Source organism: Myotis brandtii, unplaced genomic scaffold, assembly GCF_000412655.1.
Source record: "Myotis brandtii unplaced genomic scaffold, ASM41265v1 scaffold575, whole genome shotgun sequence".
Taxonomy (NCBI): domain Eukaryota; kingdom Metazoa; phylum Chordata; class Mammalia; order Chiroptera; family Vespertilionidae; genus Myotis; species Myotis brandtii.
The window spans coordinates 225,221-244,568 of NW_005370153.1; the positions used below are offsets into that span (position 1 = coordinate 225,221).

The window sequence follows — 19,348 nt, forward strand, 5'->3', positions numbered from 1 at the left end:
GTCCTCCGCTTCTCCTAGTCTACTGTTGAAACTTTCAATGATGTTTTTTAATTGCAGCTATATCACTCTTCATTTCTTCTTGGTTCTTACATATGTTATTGATTTTTTCATCCATTTCTTTTTGATTCTTACATAAGTTGTTGATTTTTTCATCCGTTTCTTCTTGATTCTTGCATAAGTTGTTGATTTTTTCCTCCATCCGGTTTATGCATTCTAGGACCCTTAATCTGAATTCTTTTTCTGTCATGCTGCATGCCTCTGTTTCACTTAGCTGTTTTTCTGGCGAGTCCTCCTTTTCTTTCCTTTGGGAGTTTCTTTGTCTACCCATGTTTGATCTCACCAACATATCTAGATGTTGAGTTATTCAGGGGCTGCTCCTTGGGTGGCAGTGGCTCCTCGGGCTGTGGTTGCTCCTCGGGCAATTATGGTAGCAGCTGCTTCTCAGTTGGCAGCAGCTCCTCTGATGGGTGCTGTTCACAGCTGTGGTGGCTCCTCTGGCTGGCGGGGGAGGCTTTAAACACAGCTGCTGTTCCTCAAACAGAGGGTGTGCTGATCACGAGGCTGCTGTTCCTTGGATGGGGGTGGGCTACACATGCAGCTGCTACTTCTTGAACTGGGGCGGACTACTTACGTGGCAGCTGATCCTTGAATGGGGGCTGGCTGCATGCTGCTGTTGTTCCTCTGATGTGGTGGGCTGCTTGTGGGGCTACTGCTCTTGGACTTGGACAGGTTGATTGCAAGTCTGTTACTCCTTGGATGGGGGTGGGCTGCTTGCAAGCCTGCTGCTCTTTGGACGGGAGTGAGCTGCACAGGTGGCTGCTCCTCCTTGGACGGGGACGTGCCACTCACCCGGCTGCTGCTCATCGGGCAAGTGCCGGCTATTGTGGCTCTGCTCCTCGGACCGGTGCGTGCTGCACAGAGCTGCCACTCCTCGGACGTGGGTGGTCTACTTGGGTGGCTGCTCCTCCTCAACTGGGGACAGGCAGCTCTCAGAACTGCTGCTCCTCGGATGGGGACAGGCTGCTCACACAGCTGCTGTTCCTTGGATTGGGCAGGCTGCTCTTGCAGCTGCTGCTGCTTGGACGAGGGCAAGATGCTTATGCATCTGCTGCTCCTCGGATGGGGGCGGGCTGCGCAGGGCTGCCGCTCCTCAGACATAGGTACACTGCTCATGCGGCTGCTGCTCCTCAGACAGGTCGGACTGCTCCCGTGGTTGCTGCTCCTCAGACAGGGAAGCGGGCCACTCACACAGCTGCTGCTCCTTGGACAGAGGCAGGTCACATGAGGCTGCTGCTCTTAGGCTCGAGGCAGGCTGCTCATAGGGCTGATGCTCCCTGGACAAGAGCACGCCGCTCGTGTGTCCGTTGCTCACGTGGTTGAAAAAATAATGTGAAAAGAAGTAGGAAATAAAGGAACAAACAAAAAAAGGAGAACAAAGAAAAAAGCAAAAAAAACAACAAACAAAAAAAGGGAAAACAAAGAAAAAAGCAAAAAAAAGCTAACAAAATAGTAATAAAAAAATAAAAATGAAAAATTGAAATGTCATGCCTTTGGCTGGCTTAAGATCCCAGTTTTCTGGAATGTCTGTGATTTTTGTTGTTGTTGTTGCTGGGACTGAAAGCCCCTCTATAGGCCAGACCCTGTTAACTCCCAGGGACTAATCAGATTATTTTAATCCTTCATCTCATTCAGTGTGGAATCTGGGTGTGGCTGTATTCCTTGCCTGGATCCTGGAGGGAGGAGTTATATTCTCAGGAGAAAATGGCTGCCCAAGTCCTGGGCTCAGGGGTGACTCAGCACTCAATTTGCTGTCACCTCTCCTGGGCCCCCTTCTCTCCCCAGCCTCTCTCCAGATTCCACTCGTCCGCACCTTCTCCCGCTCTTCAGCACAGGTGAGTGTCTGTATCCAAAATGTCCTATGAACAGAGTTCAGTGAAAACAAACAAATAAACGCCAGCCACAGAAACAGGGAAGGCTGAGTATCTGTAAGCTCCTCTCTTACCGGCACTGCATGGTCTGGTCAGCGCTTCAGGCTGTCCCTTTTAGGCTCAGTCCTCCCTAATTACGGAACCCAGATCTCAAATCCCCCGGGACCAACAGTCCCGTGGATTTTTCCACAGTCAAGGTCTGTGCCTGTCCCAGGAGACACGGCTATGTGCCGCTCAGTCTCCTTCTGACCCTCTGAGCTCAGAGGTCTGGCAAACTTTCCTGCCCAGAACCCTGGTTTTTACCTTTCCAGGGGAACTCTGCCCTTCCTGGCTGCAAACTGTCTCACCAGCTGAGTATACTTTGCCAATTCGGGGTGGGTGTTATTAGTTTCAGCTGCTCACTCCATTTGCTCCGGGACAGGCCCTGGGACGTGTCTGCCTATTCTGCCGCCATCTTGTCTCCGTGCGGTGGTTTCTTGAGTTGAAGAATTTGATAGGCAGCTATGAAGTGGTCTGTATTTGCGGGTGATATATGAAGGTCTGGGGTTCCAGCAATTTTGTGGGTAGAATCTCAGAGTAAAGACTTTTCTTTATTATTATTTTATTGACACTCATACTTTGGTTGCTGCATCTACCCACAGCTCCTGTGGAAGCTGGGGAGACAGGGATTCTGAAGTTGTCATGATTACAGCACTCAGTTAGCAAAATAGATATAGCACCCAGGACAGGAAAAAACAGTGAAGGATTTGTCTTTCCTGCGGTTCAAATTGTAGGTTAAAAGAATGAGGCTATCATTTAAAGGAGATGGGGAAAAAAGTTAAAGACAAGACACCTCACAGAGATAAAGAGGAATCAATGGCATGGTTAAGAAACAGGCATTTCATTTCTGGGAATAATCAAATAACCTAACGAGCAAAAATCCACATTCAAATAACATTTCCCTGCATCCCAGGTCTGATAACAAACCAGCAAGCATAAGCAAATTCTGTAGATAGGAACATGCAAAATCAAAATTGAGTTAGGGAAAATTTGCATCCATAGAGAGGTACTTTCTTGCATGAGACAATAGGCCAGGAATGTATTTTCTACTTGGAAATTATTGCAGAGATTCTGGGTCTGTGAGCAGGAAGATACTTTGCAGTGGAAGAATGATACCCAACCAACTCACTGTTTTCTTCATGACCATCTATCTGCTCGAGTCCTTGACAATAATTGTGCAGAGCAGCATAATTGTTGCGGTGCTGAGCAGAGAGTGGGCGCAGGTCAAAAGGCTGTCACCTGTGGACATGATTCTCATCAGCCTGGGCGTCTGCCGCTTCTGTCTACAGGGGACATCAGTGCTGTACAACTTTTGCTACTATTTCAACCCTGATGATGACCTTTGGTACATAGCAACCATCTGGGAATTTACTAATACTCTTACATTCTGGTTAACCAGCGTGCTTGCTGTCGTCTACTGTGTCAAAGTCTCTTCCTTCACCTACGCCATCTTCCTCTGGCTGAGGTGGAGAATTTTGAGGTTGGTTCCCTGGCTGTTGCTGGGCTCTCTGATGATTTCCTGTGTGACAATCATTGTTTCAGCTCTTAGAGTTGTCTTCTTCAAGAGTCATTTAATCTCCATGATGCAATTACCTGGAAACAACACAAAGACTGAGACACTTAGGACATTCCTGGAGAAAAATTACGTACATCAGTTTCTGGCAACTTCGTTCATTCCTTTCCTCCTGTTCCTGACCTCCACCATCTTGCTCATAGCCTCATTGTGCCAACACTTGAGGCAGATACGACATCATGACACTGGCCACAGCAACTCCAGCATGAAAGCTCATGCCACTGCCCTGAGATTTCTTGCCTTCTTCCTCATATTTTTCACCTCTTACTTTTTGACCATAATCATCTCCACTACATATTACCTAAGGTATAAGAGTTACTGGTTCTGGGCCGGCGAAACTATTATCTATGCTACAGTCTCTATTCATTTAACTTCACTAATGCTGAGTAGCCCTACGTTTAAAAAGGTATTAAAGGTAAGCTGCTGTGGCCCAAAGCTGCCTGAGGCTCCAGGTACAGCAAGACCCTAAGCAAATGGGAGCTTGCATTGATGCAACCTAGACCAACAACCAGCTTTACTCTTCACGATCCTATGTGATAGTACTGTTCCCTAAATGCAAGCAAACCCAAGCAAGCCTCGTTCTCTTCCATTCCCACAGCCATTCATCTCTAAACAGCCAGTCTTTCTCTATTCTATGACACTCCTATCTTTTACTCTCTATAGTCCCCAGGTTGTTTGAAACTTTTTCATGACTTCCCCTTCTCTCCTCAGTCTTCTCTATCTGTGGAGTTTACTCCCAGTGTATTCTACACAAGAGAGCCAAAATTATGGTGTCCATACATTACATTTATTTTATCCTTTTCATGACTGCAAACTGCTTCACACCTTAATAGAAATAGCTTCCCCACAATAATTTATTGCCTCCACCCTGAAGGTTCTCCATGCTAAGGTCTCAATTAATCAATTTTTCTAAATTTAGTCAAGAAACTGTCTGGCCATCTTCCTTTCTCTCTGTTCTTTCTGGACCTTTATCCAATGGCATAACTTTTCTTATTTGTTTCTCTTCCACACAATGTGACTTTATTCCTTTAAAACGCAAGTCAAAACTTAACTCTTCCTTCATTTTCATTTGTCAAGACATTATATTCACCCCAGAACAGCAAACTACATACCCAATCTAGATTCTTCCTAGAACATCTCCAAACATTGGCAACTTAACTGCCTCAATTGCATATGGTTTCCATTGGCAGGATTCTTGCCTCTCAATTGTACTACAATTTGGAATAAATTATCTAGAAAGATTCCCAGATTGAGACTTAGCTGGTTTTCTTACAGATATAACCCAGATGTCATCTGGGAACTCTTCTTACTTCATAAAATCTGAGTGATATTGGCTTAAACTCTCTATACTCTTCTCTTTCTTCCTCTGCAACAGTTCAAAATCCTCCCATATTGACAAGAATATAGGAACCATATAGTAATCAATTATAAACCACTGATGGGACTTTTCTGTGCTTCATAAGTCCTTTTCCGCTTCCCCAATCCCCTATTCCCTTCAGCTTATCTCAAACCCTTTTTCTTTAGGACTCTGTCTCACTATCTCCCCATGGCATCTCTCTCATTATTTTTGTCCTCTTCACCCTCACCTACTAGCAAAAAGGATCTTGGTAACAGCTAACTGCCAGGCTTTTGGGTCTCAGCTTCCATCTGCTTCAGGCATTTATTAGGATGTTTTGCCTTAAGACAGCTTCATCTCTTAAGGCTTCCTGATGCCAGAAGTTAAGAATATAATTTTTATTCTGCTTTCATATATGTATTGGGCATATCTGGAAACTGAACTTCTGCATCTGCCATTAGAAGATTGAAACACATCCGGAGAGAAAACCATCATGTGGGGAAAGGAATGGAGGTATTTCAAGCTTGACTATGAAAGGAACACTTAGGCCCTGGGGTGGAAATTTCTGATCTGGTCTTGTGTACCACTCTGATTTATCTCCCTGTATCACTTGAGTTAATATTTGAAACTGAAGGTGTGAAATATAAGCACAAATGGAAAGACCACTTTAACCAAAGACACTGTGCCAATTGGCACATCTCAACAGCATCTTTACCATTGCACAGAAAGGGGAATAAAGCCTATTTTCTACTTTGCAGCAGCCCGCCATGCAGCCTTGGCATCTCCCAAGCTCCAGTGGTTCAACAATAGTAGAAGGTGGGATGGAACCTGGTGGATGCAGTGATATCTGTGGAACAGAATCATAACTAGATGATGTGGGACTGAGGAGAAATAAAAAGTAGATATCAGCATTGAGTTATCTGCCCAGAGACTTCTTAGAATGCTTCCTAGGCTGGTGAGGAGGAGGGTTGCAAGAGTTTAGTGTCCTGACAGAGTAAGTGGGACAGAGGCCAGCTGCCGCAACATTTCGCAGCAAGGATTCAGGAATCTGAAGAAGGGGCTGCAACATAAATGGACACACTACACAAGAAATATAAATTTAGAAGGCATGGGGCAAGGCAGGCGAAGGCCTCACCCATAATTTGGAGTGGGCTTCCCAAATCTCCCTACCCACACCTTTTTATTTTCTAGAATATACATTTGCCCTTTAGCAAAGCAAACAGACAACAATGGTAAGGTTTGGTAAACGGTAAAGAATTATCAGCTTATGGCAGTGGTTCTCAACCTTCTTAATGCCAGGACCCTTAATACAGTTCCTCATGCTCTGGTTACCCCCAACCATAAAATTATTTTTGTTGCTACTTCAAAACTGTAATTTTGCTACTGTTATGAATTTTAATGTAAATATCTGATATGCAAGATATATTTAGGCGACCACTGTGAAAGGGTCATTTAACCCCCAAAGGGGTCTGGACCCACAGGTTGAGAACCGCTGGCTTAAGGCATTGCCTTCAGCCATTTGGCCTGCAGCACGGTAATATAATGCTGATTTTTCAGCCCTGCTGAATATCACAGTCCATCAGCCTTCTGAGAACTTCTCCCATTTATTATGACCTGCTGTTCTTAACCATCAGCATATCTCCCTTTTTGTTTTAATAAACTTAACAAGAATGTATGCCATTTGCAGACCTCTGGTCCTTTTAAGATTTTTAAATTCAATGAAAACGACTGAGTTCTATCATGTCCTTTTAAAACTGTTGTCAGGCATCAAAGGAACTAGTTTGCAGTAAGCTCCCTTTTGGGCCATCAATTCTTTGAGTCCCCTTTCCAATCACTGTCCAAGTTTTTATGGGTTCCCTTCTCAATCACTGTCCCCTGTGACATGACAACAATTATCTTCCAGTTATGGATGGTGGACAAATGGTGGGCAATGGCAATCTAGGTCCAACCTTCTTTAGCTTGGTCCAGGGTAACCTACACCCATGCACAGCTGATGACTGCTAGCATGGCAAGATGTCTTTACCATACCCTATCTCTGGCCTGTTTCTCCTCTGTCTTATCAGTGTGTTGCTTGGGGCCACTGCTATCTGTGGTTGGAGTAGTTGTCTGTCTGCAGCCACAGGTACAGAGGAAGCAGTTCCTCTCTCAGATCCACTGTTGCAGGAATGCACATGGCTTGAGGGGTTTTCTGGAAATATATAAGCATATCCTTGACCACAGGTTAATAAAGGAACCCTTCCATAAACTGAACTTAGGATCTTTTCATTTTGCCAAACCATTTTCCTTTGGCTTATTTTGAAACCGTGTGTGTCTTGCCATCAGCATGACAAGTGAAAATATTTTAAAGTAAAAAAAAAGTTGATTTTCTATTTGAGAACCAAGATGGCGGCCTAAGGTACAGACCTGTGCGTGCTGCCTCCCACAACATCATCGAGACTACCAACTATAAAACAAACAGTTGTCATTCAGAACCATGGGAAAGCTGGCCCAGTGGAAGCTCTACAACTGGAAGGAAAGAAAAAAGAGGATTGAGACTGAGTAGGTTGTGCAGAGGCTCCAAGAACGAAGGTAACAGTTTTAGGTATTTAAAGGGAATCTCCTTTTGCTTTTTTTCTCCTATAGTAATTCCTAGGCCACATTTAAAGAGTTTTTTTTAAAAACTTTTTCCTTTCTTTTAAAAAGAGCAACAAACTTAATTGCTTTTCAGATGCTGGCCAATACTGCCCTGCATACATTTTAAGTGACTCTCTTTTCACTTATGGTGACTTATTAATGATCAGCTTTAATGCTTGAATAGTAACTTTTAGTTTACCATGTGCATAGAAGCAGAAAAGATTTTAAAATTTCTCCCTTTTATTAAGCTTAAAATTTACTTTTAAACAGTATTCTTTTTGGCTAGTGCTCATTTGCATACATATGCAAATTTTTACTTTGGCCTTTGTTAGACCCAATTGCTTATAAAAATACTGGCTTCTCATATAACTGAATTTATATGAGACCTTGATTATATTGTAGAAAGCTAATTTATTAAGTAATTAAAGTAGGCATCTTATTGAAAAAGCAAAGTAAGGCCCTAACTGGTTTGGCTCAGTGGCTAGAGCATAGGCCTGTGGACTGAAAGGTCCCAGGTTCTATTCCCTTAAAGGGCATGTAGCTTGGTTGTGGGCCCATCCCCCGTAGGAGGTGTGCAGGAGGCAGCTGATCGATGTTCTCTCTCATTGATGTTTCTAACTCTCTGTCCTTCTCCCTTCCTCTCTGTAAAGAATCAATAAAATATATATTTTTTAAAAAAGCAAAGTAAGCAAACATATATTTGAACCATGAAATACAGATGCCGCCCTACCCCCCAACCTATCTGACAAGCTGGCTGCCTGAGGGCTTTAAAATTTCGTTGCTGAATAACCTGGTATTGCTTAAGAAATATTTGGCAATTTTATCTTGCCCTCCCTTAGAGGTTGAAATCTTTATAACATTTAAAATATATGTATATAAATAAAATGTAGTTATTAATTTTTATTTGATAGAGCTTTCCACATGATTTCAAGTATATTAGATTGGCCTAATTGGGTTCAAAAATATTTCTTTTAAGACAAGAGTAAATCCTTGAATCATTCCAGGGCCCTTGTAATGTCCCAAGGCTATCTCTCAGTTAAAGTCTTGAAATTTAACTTAGAAAGACCATCAAATATACATAACCCAAATATTATATCATATATTCTTTGTAATTATTCTAAAATATATTAATTAAATTTAAACTGGTTTTTATATTAAAAATTTGGTTCAGACTATAGAATTAATCCTCCTTTTTTAATTAGAGCATATAAAATATTATATCTTAGGTTGAAATTTTACCACATGTAGTACATATAAGGACTCTAATATATTTTGAACTACTAATTTCTCCAGAGAAAATGCAAGAACTTTTTTTCAAAAATAAATTTCTATACTTTATGCATTTTGTTATTACAACCATATAATTTCTCCCAATTTAATTTGAACTTTAAACTCTTAGAAATCTCAAATTTTCTGGTGGCAAGTTAAATACTTAGCATTTCTTAGATTAGTAATACCTTCAGATTTTTAAGGATATATTTTAAATAGAATACAAGACATATTTAATTAATAAATTCAATTCTGTCCTCTAGATTTTTCATATGAGGCAAACTCAGAATAACATTTCAGAATTTTCTTATTTTAAAATACCTACATATCTAATAAATTTTTATTATTTAATTTAGCAAACTCCAAAGTTTTAAGTTGCCAAAGACTTTGGAAAACTATGTTTCTGGCTGGTGAAAGGAGGGTGAAGCAGGGAAGCAAGCTTATAGCTATTTGAATGTAAAATCACCCCATTCTTTCCTTAGAGATCTAAAGTTTCTGCTGTGGGAAATGAGACCAGCCTCCTCTTCCATCAATATACCTGTACTTATCACTGAAAAGCTCCACCACAAATCCTTCATTTTAGTTATGTTTATTTATCCATGTTTTAACAATTTTGAGGTTTAAAAGACAATTATTATTATCCAAGGCATTTACTTTGGCAAATTCTGTAACAGAGATAACTTATTGACTTTTAGTAGCCTTAAGGTTAACTTTGGAATGTGGTCCATTATTATTCAAAAACTACAATTTATTATGAAAACACTAATCTTGTTGCTTAGAACCAGCCTGTATTTTTTCCTTGGGTCATTTTCATCATATTGGTTTATTGTATACCATCTGTAAAGAGATGGAGCTCAGTTTAAGAAGCCATCCAAAGTTGGTGGGAGTGTGCCATTTCTCTTAAACTGTCCTTTTTCTCTTCACGAGTACAGAAATCCTAGACGTATCCCTTAAATTGTGCCAAATTTTAAATGATGGACCTGGAAATAAAAAACATGGCAAAAAGGAGATTTTTCTTTTTGTTATCTCTACCTCCCTTTGTCCCCTAGGACAGGTACCCTTGGCCACGTGTCTCGCTCATATTCTTTCTACCCACCCCTGTATAGGTTCACGGCACAGAAAACAAAATCAGAGAGTTAAAAAGCCAGGCAAATCGAAGGTGGTACTTTAATATGCACTCCCAGGCGAGCTACTCGGGCCCAAAAAGCAGGGCCAGTGAAGTCAAGCTGAGAGTGAGTAGAGGCATTTTTTTGTACAGCTGTTCAGTGAGGGTGGGGGGCATGAGCTGTGGGAGTTTCTGCCATGGGCAGGTCCGTCATGGGTTCCAGGAAGGAGTCTCTGTCGCCATCTGTCTGGCATGCTGACCTGTTAGGAATTCCAGGGAGGGTCCAGTATCTGTGCCACCATCTACCAGGTGCTCTGATCTGTTAGAAATTCCAGGAAGGGTCCAGTATCTGTGCCACCATCTGCCTTGCGCATGCATGGGATCCTGGGCTTCCCTCTGACCTAACATCCCAACCTTTTGGTGATAGGGGGCATCGAAATCGTTCTGACTACTTCCGGCTGGCCAGGGGCGAAGAGAGAGGGGGGTTTTAAAGGCCAGGGTCAGGCAGAGGCAGGTCGGAGAGCAGCCGAGTGTAGGGGTGGAGCAGGAGCTGATTAACAGTCACCTGTGACATCTCCGTGATCCGGGATCGGATGAACTTGAGGAGGAAGGGGGCTAGGAGAAAAAAGACACAGAGGAGAATCAGGGGCCCTATCATGGGTAGGACCCAGGTAGCTAAGGGGCTTTGGAACCAGCTGAAAAGAGAGTTGTCCCGCGAGTGTCTTGCACATAGTTCTTCATTCAGCTTAGTCAGGGTCTGCACATTTTGCTCCACTACTCCGGACTCGTTGATGTAATAACAGCATTCCTCCTGAAGGAATATGCAGGTTCCTCCTCTTTCTGCAGTTAGATGGTCTAAGGCGCGCCAGTTCTGTAGGGCTACCTAGTCTACTGATATTACTTGTCGCTGTAGGGAGACTAAAGAGGTGGTAGTAGACTCCAGAGCTAACTGGAGCTTCTCATTGAAATCCTGAGCAGAAACCAGGCTGTTCCTGATGGCCGCCCAGTGAGGCCTACCGAGACAGCGCTATTCACCCCTAACATGTCAGGGAGTAAGGCGGCCCAGCGGGCCCAGGGGCGGGATGAAAAGAGCAGCCAGGCGAGCTCTGACCCTCCATACAAGGTTAGTTGGGGAACTACTGTGACCACGAAGCAAGGCTTGGGGTCAGAGGAGTTTATGCAGTTGCTTAAGGTGCTGTTGCACCAAAAGAAGGTACCCAGGCTGGCCTTAGTGAGACTGGCTGCGGTGTGGTTTTGGGTACAGTTCCAAGTGACTCGTCCCCCAGTTACCGGATTACTTGTCTGGTAGCATGTCTGTGGAGGCAGGGTGGGCTCTGGAGTTTCAGGAGGCATCATGGACCTTGAACCTCTACACATAAGCGGGTAGGGGTGGGTGTAGGTTGCTCAGGGCTGTGAGGAGAGGGAGGGCAACTAAGGTGGACCTTAGTGGGGCCCAATACTTCACATTTATAGAAGTCATGCTGCTCCGGGGTCCTCTTGAGCCTGGAGAGGTGGTGCCAAGACAGATTGCCAAGCAGTTTGGCCTCGGTGGGGGTTGTAAGGATTACAGTATGAGGTCCCGTCCACCTAAGCTCCAAGGCTTTTGGATGTAGATTCTTAAGGAGGACCAAGTCACCAGGGTGAAGGGCTGGTCCTTGGGAGCCCTGGTAGGTCAGTTCTGGCTTGGGCAGAAACCTGTCCGTGTGTTCTTGGAGCAGCGGTCTGAGTAAGGACAGATATGGGAGATAAGTACCAAGGGGAGGGGGATCAGTAGGGAGACGGTGGTTGAGCAAGAAGGTCTCCCATATAGGAGTTCAAAAGGGCTTAAGAAGGTGAGGCTCCTTGGTGTAGCCTGGATTTTGGTCAGGGCCATGGGCAGGAGGTCCGGCCAGGAGCTGCGAATTTCTAGAGAGAGTTTAGTTAGATGGTCCAAGAGGTTGGGATTGAGTGGCTTTGATGGGGGTTCGAGCCAGCGATAGACAAATCCAGCAGGATGTAGAGAAGGAGAGATTGATGTTAGAGAGTGAATGGAAAGTTCTGTTGATGAGGGTGGGCAAAGGAGTAGGTCCAGGGTCCACAGGGACAATTATAGTAGAATTGATGACTCCCTCATCATCCCAAGTCCTTTTCACCTGAAAACACAAAAAAACCTTCATTGGTGCATTCATTGCTAGCTGCCTGTAGGAGGATTATGGCGAGGAGACGAGACATATAAAAAGGAATTTGAAAACCTGAGCTTCTTCCGGAGTAAAAAATTGGAGGGTCCCTTGCCAGGTATGATGGGTCATCAGGTCCTGGATGGTGCTGCTGAGTCTTCTTCTGGGATGGTGGGGAGACATTTGGTGGGCCTGAGAGAGGTGGGTATGGCCCCGAAGCCTGATCCCAGGCCTCTAGCAGCTTGGATTTCAAAACTGCTGCATTTTTCCTAGAGATAATGGACTCAGTTTCTGATAATAGCCGGACTGTTGAGTAAGCCTGTGCAATCAAGGAAGTATCCTTTGGGAAGGGTGGAGTGGGAGAGGGGGATGAGGTGAGAAGGCGCTGAGATCAGAGCAGTTTTCAGGGCATTAAAGGGGTGTGAATGTTGGCCTTGGGATCTAAAGGATCAGTGAAGGGGTCCCTTCGCCATGTCACGTCATAGAGGAGCTTTGCAAGAAGACTACAGTTGTGAACCCGGATGCGAGAGTACCCAGTGAGCCTGAGAAAGGAGAAAATTTCTTGTTCAGAGGAGGGGACAGTCATGAAGGAGATAAGGAGATAAGGCGTTTACAGTCCCAGGAATGGCACAGTCTGGTATAGGGGCTTAGCTAGGAGAGCAAAGTTTGGGACCCAATGGTGGAAGAATCCTACCAGTCCCAAAAAGGACAAGATCTGGTCAGTCCTCGGGAACTGGGCGTCAGACAGATCCCCTCGGTGATGAGTTAGGGAGATAGGAAACTGGGGATGGGAGAGAAACGAGGTGGGTTCCTTAAGGCTGTTCTTGACTGGGGCATGGTGTCTAGCAACCACCAGGGTAGAGGTATCCCACACTTTTGGGTCAACAAGGTACACAGGCAGTGGGGGATCGGCGTCCCCTTGAAGGGAGGGAGCCAGGAGCAGAAGGAGCAGGGAGGCTGAAGGGCTCCAAGTGAGCTGCAGAGTGGCCCCTAATTTGGTGAGGATATCTGGTCCTAAAAGGGGCACGGGGCATGAAGGCATGACTAAGAATGAGTGGGTTATAGGGCTATTACTGAGGAGACAGGGAAGGGGTCCAGTGGCCAACAGGCTGATGGATTTGCCGTCAATACCCATGACTGAGATCATGTAAGGAAAAAGGGCCATGAAAAGAAGGGCAGGACAGAGAAGGTAGCCCTCCGTATAGACCAGGAAGGAGATCGGCTCCCCCACTACCATTAGCGTTACCCTGGGCTCAGCGAGGGTGATGGGGGTCATCGAGTCCGGGCACCTTCAGTCTTCAGCCAGTCCCAGCATGGCCAGCTGCTGGTCATGACCTGGAAGGGCGGCCCCTCCACGCTGAGACACAAAGGGCCCGTCACTTTTCCAGGGGCAGTCACTTTTCCAGTGGCCGCTTTGACTGCACACCGGGCAGGGCTTGATTGGAGCCCAGGGCCGGGGCACTGCTTTGCCCAGTGGCTTTCATTTCTGCATTTGAAGCATTCTCTGGGTGGCATTCATCCTCTCGTTGCACCCCCACCGCGCACAACCCCCCTTGGATCATGCGCGGCTGCCGTCGGCTCCAGGGCCATAACCAGGGCTTGGGTCTGCAGGTCTACCTTCTGTCGAAGGCGGGCCTCCTGATCTGACTCTGCCTGCTCCTCACAGGCATTAAAAACCTTAAAGGCCATGTTCACTAGATCTCGGACCAGGGTCTGAAGGCCATCCTCAGCCTTTTTTAACTTTTTCCAAATATCTGGGGCCAACTGCAAGATGAAGTGGGTAGAGAGAAGGGAACATTGACCCAGACAACGCCCTCAGATGCTGCAACCTCCCGGAGGCGACAGAGGAAAGGAGGGACCTGCGTTTGCTGACTGGGTAAGCAGGCGAGGGTGGGGGAGGGGGAGACACCTGGAGACTTGGGCTTCCGGTTCCTGCGGTGGCCTGGCCGTGGTAGTGTCCCAGGAGTGGGGCAGAGGAGGGGGAAGGTCAGCAGGTAGGGGAGAAGGTGTTGCAGGAGGGAAGTCAGGTAGGGAAGGGGGAGAAGAGGGTGCGGAAGGTGAGGTGGAAGGAGCTTTGGGGGAAGGGCCTGGGTAGGGAGGCGGATGAGTCAGAGGGGAGGAAAGATTTTGGGGGGGGGGGGGAGAGGGTGGGGCGGGAGTGCAGACAAAGAAATGCCTGGACATATGGCACCTCAAGCCACTTCCCGGCTCACTGGCAGAAATTACTGAGGTCAGTAAGGATGTTAAAATCAAAAGTCCCATTTTTGGGCCATCTTGACCCAATTCAAACTGTGGCCATGCCACGTTACAAAAATGAATGAGGCATTTAGGATGCAGATCCTAGGACAGGCCCAGTTTAGCCAGGTTGGCGAGCAGGCACCCTAGAGGTGTGCTCGGATCAGGTTTAGAATTTTGATTACCCATGCTCAATGCCTGAGGTCAGTAGCCGGGGCTAAAACCAGTCAGATATACGGATGGACAGAGGGATGGTAGGGACATCTCTACTACCTCCCAGGGTCTGGAGAACCCTTCCTGGAAGGGTCGGAGAACAGGGCAATCTCTGACGCGGCCGCGCTTTACAAACAGAGACGCCGGAGGACGACTGTCAGGGATCTGCACAGGGCAGGACTCACTGCTGATGCTGCTGAGCCGGGAAAGCTGCCAAGTGGTCCTGAGCCACGAGAAGGGAGAGGAGGGCACCCTGAGCCGTGGAGGGACAGCAGGATGGAGTGCTCGCTCCTCCCAGGTTTCACGGCACCAAATGTAAGGGTTCACGGCACAGGAAACAAAATCAGAGAGTTAAAGAGCCAGGCAAATCGAAGGTGGTACTTTAATCTGCACACCCAGGTGAGCTATAAGGGCCCCAAAGAGCAGGGCCAGTGAAGTCATGCTGAGAGGGAGTAGAGGCATTTTTCTATACAGTTGTTCAGTGAGAGCTACGGCATGAGCTGTGGGAGTTCCCGCCGTGGGCAGGTCCGTCGTGGGTTCCAGGAAGGAGTCCTTGTCTCCATCTGTCTGGCATGCTGACCTGTTAGGAATTCCAGGGAGGGTCCAGTATCTGCGCCACCATCTGCCTTGTGTATGCATGGGCTCCTGGGCTTCCCTCTGACCTAACAACCCCCACTATCCTGTTTGCTCTGGGCAAATTCAGTAAATGGCCTGGCCACCTAGGTTTCTTTTCCCATTAAATTAAATTAAAGGCATGCTTAATAGACTAACAATAAACACATTAAACCAAACAAGATGAACAGATAAAACCACAACAAATAATCACCCATAACACATAGACAACTCTTAATAAATCAGAGTTCTTTTCATAAATCTTTTCCTATTCCACTCTCCATAGCATTGACTAGCCTTTAAAGTTATTTTACCTAAAATCTGCCTGTCCCAAGGCATCATATGGTAATTTTCAGAGAAAGCCTCAAAGAGTCCCCTGCGAGAGAGCTGACAGCTCTATCCTCTCTAGCTGCCGAGCCTTTCTACACTAGAGGCGGAGGATCCTGCGGGGCTTTTTTAGTTATTACAGACTTTTGATCCCCAATATGAATTAGGCATTTTGCAATTTGAACAAGAACCCACATAATTAAAAATGACAAGGGCGCTCATTTTCCTTGAGCCTGATTTAAGAGAGTACCCTTTGACATTTCAATTTCTCTATCCTTGAGTATACAAGCTGTAAATTTATGATAATATTTTTGCCTTTAGTCAAATTCTTGCCCATTATAACCTGGGTCGAAACAGAAGACATCCTTGCCAGCTTTGGATCAGGACTTCCAAAGCTGGTGCAAGCTTTATGCACAGTGAATCTCTCCACCTTTTTCCGGTGATCCCAACCTTTACCTGTGAACTTCCTTTTTCGCTCCAGCGAATCTTCTTCTCCAATCCCTGTCTCAGGCTCCATAAATGCCTCAACCTTTTTTTTAAATTGTTTTATTGCTTAAAGTATTACAAAGAGTATTACATATGTCTCCTTTTTATTTCACCCCTTGACCTTCCCCTAGCCTCCCATACACCCCAGTGTCTTGTGTCCATTGGTTATGCTTATATGCATGCATACAAGACCTTCAGTTGATCTCTTACCCCCCCCCCAACCCTCCTCAGCCTTCCCGCTGTAGTTTGACAGTCTGTTCGATGTTGCTCTGCCTCTGTATCTATTTTTGTTCATCAGTTTATAATGGTCTTTATTATCCATAAATGAGTGAGATCATGTGGTATTTTTCTTTCATTGACTGGCTTATTTCACTTAGCATAATGCTCTCCAGTTCCATCCATGCTGTTGCAAATGGTAAGAATTCCTTCTTTTTTACAGCAGCATAGTATTCCATCGTGTAGATGTACCACAGTTTTCTAATCCATTCATCTACTGATGGGCACTTAGGCTGTTTCCAAATCTTAGCTATGGTGAATTGTGCTGCTATGAACATAGGGGTGCATATATCCTTTCTGATTGGTGTTTCTGGTTTCTTGGGATATATTCCTAGAAGTGGGATCACAGGGTCAAATGGGAGTTCCATGTTTTGTTTTTTGAGGAAACTCCATACTGTCTTCCATAGTGGCTGCACCAGTCTGCATTCCCACCAGCAGTGCACAAGTGTTCCTTTTTCTCCACATCCTCTCCAGCACTTGTCGTTTGTTGATTTGTTGATGATAGCCATTCTGACAGGTGTGAAATGGTACCTCATTGTTGTTTTGATTTGCATCTCTCGGATGATTAGCGACTTTGAGCATGTTTTCATATGTCTCTTGGCTTTCTGAATGTCCTCTTTTAAAAGGTGTCTATTTAGGTCCTTTGCCCATTTTTTGATTGGATTGTTTATCTTCCTTTTGTTAAGTTGTATGAGTTCCCTATAAATGTTGGAGATTAAACCCTTATCGGTGATAACATTGGCAAATATGTTCTCCCATGCAGTGAGCAATGCCTCAACCTTTTGCAGCAAGGCTTCAGGAATCTGGAAGGGGCTGCAACATAAATTGATACACTAGACAAGAAATATAAATTTAGAAGGCATAGGGGAAAGGCAGGCGAAGGCCTCACACTCTATTGGAGTGAGCTCCCAGAATCTCAGGACCCATGGCCTTTTAGTTTCTAGAATATACATTTGCCCTTTAGCAAAGCAAACAGATATCAATAGTAAGGTTTGGTAAACAATAAAGGATTATCAGCTTAGGTGATTGCCTTCACCCACTTGGCCAGCACCAAGGTAATATAATGCTGATTTTCAGCCCTGCTGAATATCAAAGTCCATCAGTCTTCTGATGAATTTTCCCATTAATTATGACCTGCAGGTCTTAGCCTCCAGGAGCCAGTGAAATTTGAATACTGCTATTGATCAGTTGCATCCACATTGTGCATGTTCTAAAAGTTCAGATAGCTGGAAGAAACCGTTTCCTTTATATCAGTAGAGAATGGGTAAAGTATAAATCTCCCTCACTCCACAAACACATACACAGAGACATTCTTCTAGATTCTGTTAAATATTTATAACCCTCTCACTGTCTTCTTTTCCAGAAAGTGCAAGGAAAAATTTATCCTGGATGAGTATTACAGGAAGTTGGGGGGAATGCAGAAATTAAAAAAAAAACACAGAAATAATATCTATCTCTTATATTCAGGGCATGTAATAATTCACAAAGAGCTTTTACATATATTTTCAACTGAAAAGGCAGGTCAAGATTATTCAATCCAACTCAGCTGGAAAACAGACCTAAGAAGGTCAAGTGAATTACTTAAATTCACGAGACTGGTTAATATCATCCCTAAGAACCAAAGAAAAAGGAGAGGAAAGCAGGGGATACATTTTAAAGGAGCAACAAGTTTAAATTTGGGGAAAGATGGTTAGGTCTTAAAGGGAGGTACATTTAGAAAGATGAACAACACCTCCAATGCTTGAACCAAGAACAGGACATTCTTTTGAGTTTGGGTAGCTTGATATGAATTTCAGGCACCAGGAGGCTATGCACCTGTGTTGTCTAAACGGTAAGTATGCTGCCCTGTAGCACTTATAAAGACTCATGAAAAAAGTATGCTGCATGATAACTCAGAACAGAAAGCAGAAGATAAAGACGGCTGTGTCCCTGGGTTTTAGGAGCAAATGTCAGGACACTTGTGAGTGGCAACATTAAATTTAGTAGGAGTTATGTGACTTCTATAGCCCAGCACCTGTGTACAAACATATATAAATCATATATACATGAAACCATTGACAACTGGAAAGTACCCCCTACCCTTCACACAATGTCCCATGTGGAGGAGACTAGCAAAAATGGTGAATTCTTGGTAGCACCTGACATGAACTTTGTTCCTAATTAAGCACATTACAACATTTATTGAGTGGATATTTGTATGCCCCCTGCCATGCCTACTGTTCAAGTTACATGGATTCACAAACTTCAGTTGCACCATTTGCCTATTTAGGATCCTGGTATTCAAGGATTTTCAAGATCTACCTCTGAACTACTGGCCCAGCCTTAACTTCCAATAATCTCCAACATAAACCCAAGTGTTTGCACCCAATGCATCTGCTCCTTGTTTCCTGAATATCCATGCATAGCTCTACTTCCTCACATTTGCTGATGCCGTTTACCTGACTTGGCACCAAATGAAAGCTCTGTTTACACTAGTAAATTTCTCTCCTTTTACCTCTTTTTTAATTACAATAGAATGGGTATGCAACACTGTAAGTTTAAGGCATAAAACATGTTGATTTGATATCTTTATATATTGAATTATCATCTGTCACGTCACATAGTTATCATTTCCTTTTTGTGGTGAGAACATTTGAGATATAGTCACTTGATCTCACTCATATGTGGAATCTAACGAACAAAATAAACTGATGAACAAAATAGATCCAGAGACATAGAAACATAGAAAAGACTGTCTAGTCTCAGAGGGAAGGCATGAGAGGGTGGGAAGAGATATAGCAAAGAACTTGTATGCATATATGCTTAACCCATGGTCACTGACAATCGGGTGGTGAAGGCCTGAGGTGGAGGGCAGGGGTGTGCTAGAAGAGGTCAAATGAGGAGGGGGGGGGAATGGGAACATCTGTAATACTTTCAACAATAAAGATATTTTAAAAGATATAGTCACTTAGAAATTTTCAAGTGTATAATACAGTATTGTTAACTATAATCACAGTGCTGTGCATTTAATTTCCAGAACCTATTTACCTTCTTAACTGCAACTTTGTACCCTGTGACCAATATATTCCAAATTTCCCCATGCTCCAGCCCCTAGTGACCGGTATTCTACTCTGTTTGTACAAGTTTGGCTTTTTAATATTCCATTCTAAGCAATATCATACAGTATTTGTCTTTCTCTGT

The 19,348-nt window shown here is 44.5% G+C and overlaps 1 protein-coding gene across 1 annotated transcript; it reads left to right on the forward strand.

Moving 5' to 3' along the window:
- Positions 1-3,076: 3,076 nt before the first annotated feature.
- LOC102255341 (taste receptor type 2 member 16) lies at positions 3,077-4,009 on the forward strand. Its single transcript, XM_005878867.1, has one exon. It carries the CDS (start codon positions 3,077-3,079, stop codon positions 4,007-4,009), a length of 933 nt encoding a protein of 310 aa, XP_005878929.1.
- Positions 4,010-19,348: the final 15,339 nt, after the last annotated feature.

What these genes read in the sequence shown, in the direction of transcription:
- LOC102255341 (XM_005878867.1), top strand. Translation starts at nt 3,077, where the DNA reads ATGATACCCAACCAACTCACTGTTTTCTTCATGACCATCTATCTGCTC.